Here is a 10,640-nt window from a genome sequence, read left to right as displayed (position 1 = left end):
GACTGATCAGAGATGATGTCAAATCAGTTTCCATTCTCAGCTAGACTAGACCGACTAATCTCTTTTGTGTTCTTTTATTTAATCATCCTTTATTTAACCAGTCAAAAATGTTAAGAAAACATTCTTACTTATGCAACGGCTTAGTAAGTCAGTCAATAAGACATCTAACCAGAGTGTGGGAGATGATGTCTAAAACCTTAACATTTGAGGAGCTGATGATAAATTCATGGATTTAGTGGAACCCTTTTAACCTTAGTCCTGTTAGTCCTGTAATTGTTATGACACTACAGCTTTGTGATGATAGGACTGATTAAAATCCTGAAACGATGTCAGTTCCTTCATGTTTTACTGCCCCTTGCTTTGACAAAGACCATTAAACACAGATGTCACTTCAGACCAATTCAAGCAAACGAGATGTAACCTAAAGGAAAAAAAGACTTCACCTGGTGCAAAGCTTTGGTTTATTTCAAACAACAGTGGGGGCGGTGGTGAAGGGAGGGGTTGGGGGGCATTAATCCTCTAGGTGGTTGAGGCAGGGACGGTGGTGGTGGCGGCAGCACTGGTGGTGGTTACAGTTGCGGTTGTCGGGGCGACGGTAGTGGGTGCTGCAGTTGTCGGGGCGACGGTGGTGGTGGTGGGTGTTGCAGTTGTCGGGGCGACGGTGGTGGTGGGTGTTGCAGTTGTCGGGGCGACGGTGGTGGTGGTGGGTGTTGCAGTTGTCGGGGCGACGGTGGTGGTGGTTGTTGCGGTCGTCGGGGCGTCGCTGGTGGTGGTAAAGACAAGTTTGTTTGTAAAGAAGCTTTGAACAAATGTTTAACAACTTTAAGAGCAGAAACTGAATCAAACTTTGATGTAGTGGAAGAATAAAAACACAGCAGCAGAGACAAATCTTTAGTCCTGAAAACTTCTACACAGGGTTCCTACACATTTGATATTTCAAAATCCCATACTTTTTCCAGACCCTAATTTCCAGATTCTCTGTAAAAAAAAAAAAAATTCAAATAAATTTGTGATATTTGAGTAATTAGATGTGTATCATGTAAATAAATTATGCAATTAACCATTTGTTTTCATTATTATTCATTTGTATGGCATTATGTCACCAAATAATTTCCAGGTGATTATAGCACATACAAAATAATTAACCCAAATAACTTAAGATATTCAGATACATATATTTCCATACAATAATTTCCATTTCCATACTTTTCCAGACCTGGAAATGTATAAAATCAAATTTCATACTTTTCATACTTGCATAGGAACCCTGTTACATGCATACATAGCATCAAACCTGAATGCTGCTTCCCATAGTTTAGTCTGGACTCTGAGACCAGAACCAGCCAACAGTAGCAGTAAAACCTGGTGATGATCAGTTTGACTGTTTTCCCCAGTGTGAATGAGGAAATTCATCTTTACATTAACTTCAACTGGACGCAATGGGATAATAGTCACCTGGTTGTCATGGCAGAGCTGGCTGTGGATGGTGGAGCGGCAGTTGAGGGGTTGGGAGTAGTGGGAGGAGCCATTGTTGTTGGGTCGCCAGTGTATGGCCCATCAGGAATTTCATTGAATCCCCACAAATCAAAGATTTCTGCGTCAGAAAACGGCACGTCGGTCGTTATGATTGTCGGTATCATTGTCGTGTCCGGCGACGTCTGCGTGTCCTGCGTTGTTGGTGATGATGCACAATCCGTTGTTGGCGTCTCCTGTGTCGTTGGTGATGATGTAGCATCCGTTGTTGGCGTCTCCTGCGTCGTTGGTGATGATGTAGCATCCGTTGTTGGCGTCTCCTGCGTCGTCTGTGGATTGTACGGTCCAACAGGAAGCTCTTCAAAGTTCCAAAACTCCCACAGGTCCTCTCCGTCCACGTGTCTTGGGTGACGATGCTGCCCACTCCGTGTGACCGTCTTCAAACACGGCGCCAGCGTCGTGGACATTTCCCCATCGAAGTCTGAATAAATCAGCTCGAAGAGGGAATCCTGCAGAATAATAGGTTATGAGCCATCAACCTGAAATATGACAGATCCTGTTTGACCTTTCTTACCATGTCCTGCAGCTTCGGCATCTGCACAAACACTGCTCTGGGGGCAACAGCGGTAGACGCCTTTCCAGCGGCACCATCTTTACCCAGAGCCTTCACCATCCTCAGCCGCGTTCCCAGAGGCAGTTTCACAGTGACGTTCGTTGCTCCACAGTTGACCAGCGGCGCCGGCAGCTGCAGTGACGTGGCAGGATTCTCGCAGGAGGCCACGCCCGTCACGTTCGCCTGCAGCTGATGGTCGAAGTAAAGCAGCTTCAACTGACGAAACCAGGTCCCATCAGAAATCTGGAGAGAACAGAACAAGACAGTCAGTGGGTCACTCAGAATATGAGAAGATTAATCACATAACAGTGATTATGTCCGTCAGAGTGAACGCTGAATTAGTCAAAATTGTATTTATACATGTGAATATTTCCAGTCATTTGTAGGGGTGTAACGGTATATGTATTCGTCCCGTGCCGGGTCACGGTTCGGTGCACACAGTCACACGACGAATACGTCTGAATGAATATAAAAAAAGTCGAGTCCTCATTCCAATCTAGGTGGCGGTAATGAGCCTCAAAGCTGCCTGCAACTGTCATAACAGACAAAGAGAAATGACTGTGAATGGGGTGGGCGATATGAGATCGTGAAGGATTAGAGCATGTAGACGATCTGCCAAAGTGCAGAGATCGTAGGATCGTCTGGGGCACATTCTATAAATTGCAGTTCTATGCTGATGCACCGACGCACCAGACGTAGCCTTTTACGTCATCAACCTGAACGACCAATCATAGCGAATTACGGTAAATTCTTACCCGCCTCCTTGTTTGTGTGTGTAGCGGTAGCCGCATGGTGAGCCATGGCTGAAAGCCAAAGCAGGAGTTGGTCGCTTTTTTTTTTAAACAGCGTTTCATTATCTGACATCTCTGCCAGTCAGCCCCTCCGCCTGCCATCTCTCTCGCGTGGGCGGTGCGCACCGCACGTACGTACACACAACACAGACACACACGGGGACGCATGGCTAGGTCGCTCTTGGCCGCTAATAAACGTTAAATGTGCTATATCGCGCTAATTGTACAGTGTTCAAATTAACGCGAGCACCCCCCCCCTCCCCTCCCCCACCGGATAGTCCGACTAACGACGTGATAAAATCGAGATCGTTATTTTATTTTTTTAAATCTATTTTTGCCATATCGCCCACCTCTAATTGTGAAGTAGAGGAGCTGCCTGCTTCATTTATGTCACCGTGTGGCTTCTCAATGAAACACAATGGCGGCGGCTCACGACCATAAGACTGTGTAAGCAGCTTGCGACTGGTCGACCGGGCCGTGTGTACCGTTTCACCCCTAGTCAATTGATTTAAAAAAAAAAAAAGGAGGACGTTTACCCATAATGCCATGCGGCAGCTATTATAAGGGAGCTTCAGCAGCAGCCACGGCCCAAAGGTCTGAACGGAGCCACCACACTGGTTGGCGAAAGACAACAACCTCCTCCCACCTGTAAAAGACACAAGGACATCAGCCATCAACACTTCTCATTTTGGAAAAATCAATGTTGTATTAGAGCTGCACTTCTAGGAGGATACGACTCAAAATTACCTTGAAGACGCAGATTAGTGTGTCGGATGAGTGAGAAGCGAACAGACATGGCTCTGTGGCTGCAGAGATACTGTGGCTCCCCGAAATCTGAGGCTGCTTCTCCTCCGTTACCACGCTCTGAAACATCACATACAGACAGCATGAAGCACATGAATGCCTCACACATTCATGAGACTTCAAAGAAACCAATGGATTATGATCTTAAACCACTTAATTAAAGCATGTGTTTAATTTGCATCTGAGTCTTAAAAAAATAAGACTAAGATAAGTTATTTTAGACACTGAGAAGTTAATTTACCTTCTGTGTAAGCAAGTAAATAAACAATTCTGGACATAAGAATTCGACTTAACATTAAGATTAAAAAAAGTCTTAGTCTGGTTTTTGGTGTTTAAGTCAGTTTTAGCTGTAGCAGCAGACCTTCCTCTCTAAAATGTACCAGCCATAGATCAGTGAAAAGATGCACAAGCAGCAACTCCACATGTTCTCGTTCTTGAACCTACCCAAACTCAAAAACTAAACATTTAGCAGCTTATTGTGTCAGAGATTTTAACTTACATGTTTTATAACTAATCGAAAAAAAACTGTAGTTATAAAAACGGGTGATGGTCAAGATAACACACTATTAGAGGAAATCAATCGGCTACAGTTTTTTTTTTTTTTTTTGCTAACCATTGTTAGGCGCCATGTTGGATTTTAGCAGTTGGGAACAACAAATGGCGCGAAATCACAAAAGCCAGAATTACTTTCAGCTTTAACATCTCAAACAAATATTTTCCTTGTTTTCCTGAGTTCTGAGTTGTTTTGTTTGTTTTTACCTTTGACAAACTTCCACACCGGCACCGAAAAGTAGCTTCCCCCGCTCTGCGTCTCCCCCGGCGGCTCAGAGTCCGAGAACAGCGCCTCCAGTTCGGCCAAACCTCCATCCGCGTCCCGGGGCGGCTTCTCCACCGTGTTGAGCCGGGCTAGAGCCATCAAACTGACCCAAACCCAGGCCATCATCATCCGTCCGGGAGTCGCCGACATGGTGAGGTTAGCTCCGTTTCTCTCTGCCCACCGGGGACGACGGCAGATCAGGTGGAAGCTGCTAAGAGCCTCCCGCCAACCCGACGCTAAAAAGAGCTCCGCGAGCCCGGGATCCGGCCGCTGATTGGATAATTAGAACCGGAAGTCGAATCCGTGCACCTGCGTTGGGCGGGAAAGTTTTCTTCGGAAACAGCCGTTTCTCAATACCCAGTACGCCAAGTTCGAACTTGTGAACTCCGGGAGTCTGGACTTGTGGAGTTCAGTTGGAAGAACGAACTCCCGGGGGACGGGAGAACGGGAGGACGGGAGGACGGTCTTTCTGAAATTGGAACAGGAACGTACTTGATGACGTCATCGTCTTCGCTCGTTTCGGCACTTCAACTTCCGGTTATTTTCACTGATTAAAAAAAAATAAACACAATAAAAAACAACTCGGTTTCATTTGTATATTTTATTATAGAGTATGTGCGGATATAATATAGTATTCTCTTTTTATACAAATATGAATATAAAATTTCAGAAAATTGCCTATATAAAGGGAGAGTGGCGGGAAAATATTGTGGGTTTTATTGTTGTAGTGGACAGAGCAGTGACGCAGCGGAAATTGGATAGCTTATCATCTATTTATTTAGTTCTTTAGACTGTTATTGTTATTGTTGTTGTGTTAGTTGTCATATTGACGACATATGGCACAGTTGGCCGCTATTCTCATCGCCGGGGCGATGTACGCCGAAGCGGACCGCTTGAGGAGCATCCGCCGGAGGAGAGCCGCCATTCGGCGACGGTCAAGGAGGAGGCGTGTCATCCTGGCATATCTCTCTGGATTGGTTAGTTTGTGTAATATAATATTTTATTTAGTGCTAATTTTAAAAAATAATTACATAATTTTTCTTTAATTGCTGTCATGTTGAACTACAACACCTATAGGTTTATTTACTTAACTATATAATGCATACAATTTCAAGTCTTAAAGGTTGTTTATTGTAAGCCTATGTAGGTCCCTGTACTTTTACTACTTAATAACCCTCAGCCCTACACACTTACCTGTCCTCTGTCTTAGCACTCAAACATGAAGATTTTGATATTCAGTCTGAAATATCTTGTACAGCTTTAGCAACTGAATATGGAGTTAAGCAAACTTCAGATAAATGTCTATAAATGATTGACATTTGTCATTCAATACAATTTAATAAATACATATTCAATCAATATTAAATACAAAACAATAATAAATAGATTAAATACAGAATTCATAATAAATAGATGATAAAAAAGGGAATTCATTATAATAAACGCATGATTAAAAACAGACTTAAAGGGACAGTATGGGACTTTATTGGCTTTTTATTGACAAAAATCAAATATCGCTTTCATAAATACATATTTCACTGAAGTGGAATCGCGCCCGCATACAAACGAGCGCTTTCTCGTACCTTAGAATGAGATGTTACAAGTCGTTACAAACATACAGGGGGGGGTTCACCGAACCTTCTCTGCCATGTTGAATCGCCATGTTTTACGTTCAGTGTCACCGTGGCCGTCAGTAACCACAAACTCGGGCCGCCGGAGCTTCTCGGCTCGGGGAGAAAGTTTTCCAGACAGCGCCTGTTAAAACTGTCACCACCGTGTAGCTAGTGTGAGGAAGGACGGAGGCACTGGTGTTGCCTTCAGGTGCAGTCAGACACCTGAATGACGCCGTGAGTGACGCCGTCGGCAAACCGACTGGATGTTATTTTACTCGACGAGAGAAAGCCGGTAAAACGTGGGTCAGGTTAACAATACGACATCGCCATGACAACATATTGTCACGCCTGTATTGTTTTGCCTCGTGCTGGCGGACCGTTTGTTTACATAGAGGCTTGTTTATCCTGATACATGCAGCGTGTGTTGTTTTTCTGACTTCTGCCCGAGTTTACGTAAACGCAACAGCAAGAATACGTGCCGACATGCAACCGCACCGCTAGATGGGGGTAAATGTCACATACTGTCCCTTTAATAATAAATAGATGACTACAATATCATAATAAATAACTAATAAATTGAATATCTCCTCCTCAGGACTCGCAAGGCCCTGTGCGTATTTATGCACAGGTGAATGACCAGGTGCCTATCCTGGCCACTTTCTTCTCCGGGGCAGAGGTGAAGCCAGCGTTGAGGCTCTCCAGGGACAGCATCACCATGCTGCTCCAGATGTTGCCCCGGGAGAAGAGCCATGGATGGAGCCATGAGCTGGAGGTGCTGGTGACGCTCTACTGGCTCGCCTGTGGAGCGTCGTACCGGGTCACCTCCGACGTCTTCTCTGTACCTCTGGCCACTGTGTGCAGGATTGTGCACAGGGTTGTGGATGACATGATGACCATCCTGCCCAGAGTCATCCACTTCCCCAGGGCTGAGCAGATGGCAGAGGTGGGAGCTGCCTTCGCGCTGCTTGCCGGGCATGAGGCATTTCAGGCTGCTGCTGGTGCCATCGACGGGTGCCATATCCGAATTGTTCCTCCTGCAGAGCCACAAAAAAGGAGCTACATTAATAGAAAGCTCTTCCCCTCCATAATCCTCCAGGGAATGTGTGATGCCAAAGGCTCTTTTCTTGACATTTATGTGGGTCAGCCAGGGTCAGTGCACGATGCACTGGTCCTCCGGAGGTCACCCTTCTACCACCAGGCCCTGTATCCACCAGCTGGGTACTTTCTGCTGGGAGATGGAGGGTACCCGTGCCTGCAGCGCCCCGTGGCCATCATGACGCCTTATCGCCAGCCTGTAGCAAGTAAGAAAACACACACCGACACACACACAGACAATTTGGTGACTTTGAATTACATTATACATTTTCACATTTTACATTTAAATATTTCTTTCTAACCTTGAATAGCCCAAGTTGAAGCCCGCTACAACAGGCACCACGCGAGGGCCAGAAATGTCATTGAGCGGACCTTTGGGATCCTCAAGACGAGGTGGCGCTCAATTTTTCTGAGGGCCCTGGAGATCCGGCCGGTGTTCGCCCCAAAGGTGGTTGGTGCCTGCTGCATCCTCCACAACATCTGTGTGGCAGCCCATGACATCCTGGAGGAGGAGCAGGAGCAGGATGAGGATGAGGGAGAGATGGCGGAGGTCCCAGACGGCGGAGATGGTCCGGGCAATGGAGAGGGGGACGAAAGGGGCCTGTCCGGGAGGGAGGTCCGAGGACGTCTGGCTGCTCAGCTCTCTGCTCCTCGTGACCTGCCTGCATGTCTGGGTGAACATGACTACATCTAGAGAGTAAATATTCACTCTGGCTCTCTAGATGTAGTCATGTTCACCTGGGAGTGTGTAAATATGTAAATATGTTAGATGTCAATGTATATATTGTGTGAATCAGATTAATTTAAATTGTATAGGTGTAAATATGTAAACTATGTAAATATGTTTTATGTATTTTTTTCTGGATATCCCAAATTTAAATTCAATTGGCCCTAATCAATGAAATGAAATTACTGTAAATAACTATTGGTATTTTTTCTTTTCTCTTTTCAATGTAATCGGTTTTGTTTAATCTTTTTTTGGTTCATTCTAATATAAACACAACTGTAAATAATTGTATATATGTTGTCTATCCAATGTTCTTTTTGGATAAATGTAAATAATTACACACTACTATTTTGTTTTTGTTGTGAATATGTACAGTATCGCTTAAATAAGAATCGTCTTAAACACATCCTAAACATTCAAAAAATTTAATAATACAAGAACAGAACACAAACAAAATAAAATATTACTACAACTAAAACTTATTCACAAGCCTCTCAAAGAGCGAGAGGTACCTCTCTGCCCTATCGGCTGCTGCTCTCTCCCTCTCCTCCTCCCTCACCATGGCCTCTCTCTCTCTCTCATCCTCTCTCTCTGCTCGTGCCTTTAAAAAGTCCAATATTTCACCCTCTCTCTTCCTCTTTCTTCCTGTGCTCCTCTCTCCTCTTACGTCCTCTCCTCCTGCCTCTTCCTCTGCAGAGGTAGAGGCCGGGGTGCTGCTGACCACGCCACCTGGCGTGGCACTGGCTACAACCAGGGGCGGGTTGATGGCATGCTGCCCCTGGAGTGCAGCATCCATCAGGCTGTACCACTGCCAGGTGGCAGCGGTCACACTCCCGGCCTCTACCCCTTTGCCCGTTGGTGGGTCTTTTAACTCCTATAAATAAGTTATTAATCATTACATTGTGACACTGAAAGTCTTTGGTTTAATTTATGACCTGAAAAATTCAAATTATGTAATTGTAAATTAAAAGAAAATAAAAAAATCCAGAGCTTTCCATCACCATATTAAACGCAAATATATCAAAGGTACCTTATATTTGTCCTTCAGATTGTTCCATTTTTTTTTCGCCTGTTTGGCGGTGATGGGCAGGCCACAGATTTTAACAAAGTCCCTTGAAAAATACATAAATACATTTAATGGCATACTCCCTCCATAATATGGTTTAAGACCGGCAAAGTCGAACCCTTCCCCAGATACACAGGCAATGATGAATATATTATACTCACTCCCATCCCTCCCTCGCCGAGTTTTTCCTCCCCGTGAAGAGGGCCTCGTTTTCGGACCGCCATTTAATGAGGGCCCGGGTCTGCTCAGCTGTCCCTTGAAAGAAATTACGGTCGACAGATTTAATGCACAATACCATACGTTTTTACACTTCTGATGTGTTTAACTAGTCAAACTAATAGGGAACAACAGGGAGTATGAGCGGATAACGTTACACGTTTTGGTCGGTGACAAGTTCTTCATGTTAAATAAAATATAAAACTTAAATAAAACCCTCGCACACCAGACAGACCAATTAATCCGGTATCAAACACCCTAAAGTATTTAGTTTCAGACACTTACCCATTAAATGCAAAGTGAACGGTCACGTTTTACCACTTCAACGATACATAACCAGCGGGCGGCTGATTTCAGAGGGTCACGCCGGGACACGGCTGTAATCAGCGGGGTAGCAGTAATGCTAACCACCCGGGCCAATGGGCTAGCAGCTAGCGGAGTACGATAGCTGTTAGCACAGTTAGCGGGTGGCTATCACCAAAAACTTCGAAGCAAAAACTACGTGCGGTAGCAATGAATCGACCACAGCACTACTTTGCTCTTATAACAATTATATTCTCGTACAAAAATTAACACTTACATTTCGTGACCCTAAATCAATAATAATTTCTAAACGTTTAAAACTTGTAACTTACAGTTGTGAGTCCGCTCCTCCGCCATTGTTATCCCGAAATGCATTCTGGGATACGTAACTTCCAAAAGTCCACGGAAGTCTCCACCGATGCATCCTCGATGAAATGGGCGGGGCAAGAACACATCCGGGGTATTCGACCGTACTTGGCCAGATGCGAACTTTGAATTGGAACAGTACTTGGTCCGGCGCTGATGACGTTTTTCAAGTCCACAAGAACAGAAGTACGGAGAAGAACGCATATTGAGAAACGGCTAGTATATAAGTGTTGTGACTTGACTTGTCAACTAACTGTTCATTTAAAACGCGTCGTTTAATTAGTTTATTATTCATCTAAGCAGGTGGATCTACGTCATGATTTCACCAATAGGACTTAAAAGCAGAGTGTGTAGTGAATACTATACTACCCAAATATTTAAACTGTCTTTACTACCATAGTTTCAGTGGAAAAACAAACAAATCTGACAATACTAAACATATTAAAGTCTGTGTGATATTATTCATACATTTTATTTAAAAAAAATAATAATAATTAAACCTACTTGTTACTCAACTCAAGTAATAAGTTTTGTACTTTTCAGAACAAAATGTTTTGGTTCTTCTCTGCAATTAACTGCAAAATAAGTCTGTTTTTTCCTGTTTATTAAGCTACAGTGGGGTAAATAACAGCCTTTTAACCAGCTCAATATAAACTCTATAAGTTGCTAAAACTGCAAAAAATATATTGCATCAGTAATGACAAGCAGTCACCCTTAATGAGGACTCTTACTTTTTATACTGCTGTACACATACAT

At 44.1% G+C, this 10,640-nt stretch overlaps 1 protein-coding gene and 1 long non-coding RNA gene across 2 annotated transcripts; both read right to left on the bottom strand.

Annotated features, from left to right (window-relative positions):
• Window positions 1-503: 503 nt before the first annotated feature.
• On the bottom strand, window positions 504-4,742 carry LOC146977170 (uncharacterized). The gene is made up of 6 exons (XM_085792403.1): window positions 4,441-4,742; window positions 3,625-3,741; window positions 3,414-3,523; window positions 2,048-2,329; window positions 1,456-1,982; window positions 504-763 (listed from the first exon to the last, which is right to left on the bottom strand). The coding sequence occupies exons 1-6, from the start codon at window positions 4,646-4,648 to the stop codon at window positions 520-522; spliced, it is 1,488 nt and encodes a 495-aa protein (XP_085648529.1). The 5' UTR covers window positions 4,649-4,742; the 3' UTR covers window positions 504-519.
• Window positions 4,743-7,813: 3,071 nt separating this feature from the next.
• LOC146977169 (uncharacterized) lies at window positions 7,814-9,914 on the bottom strand. Its single transcript, XR_015037201.1, has 4 exons — window positions 9,851-9,914; window positions 9,161-9,254; window positions 8,964-9,045; window positions 7,814-7,944 (listed from the first exon to the last, which is right to left on the bottom strand). It is a non-coding gene; the product is annotated as an uncharacterized LOC146977169 (long non-coding RNA).
• Window positions 9,915-10,640: the final 726 nt, after the last annotated feature.

Source organism: Trachurus japonicus, chromosome 12 (assembly GCF_045865225.1).
Source record: "Trachurus japonicus isolate A0001 chromosome 12, Traja_1.0".
Taxonomy (NCBI): Eukaryota; Metazoa; Chordata; class Actinopteri; order Carangiformes; family Carangidae; genus Trachurus; species Trachurus japonicus.
This window is presented reverse-complemented; position numbering and strand designations above follow the sequence as displayed.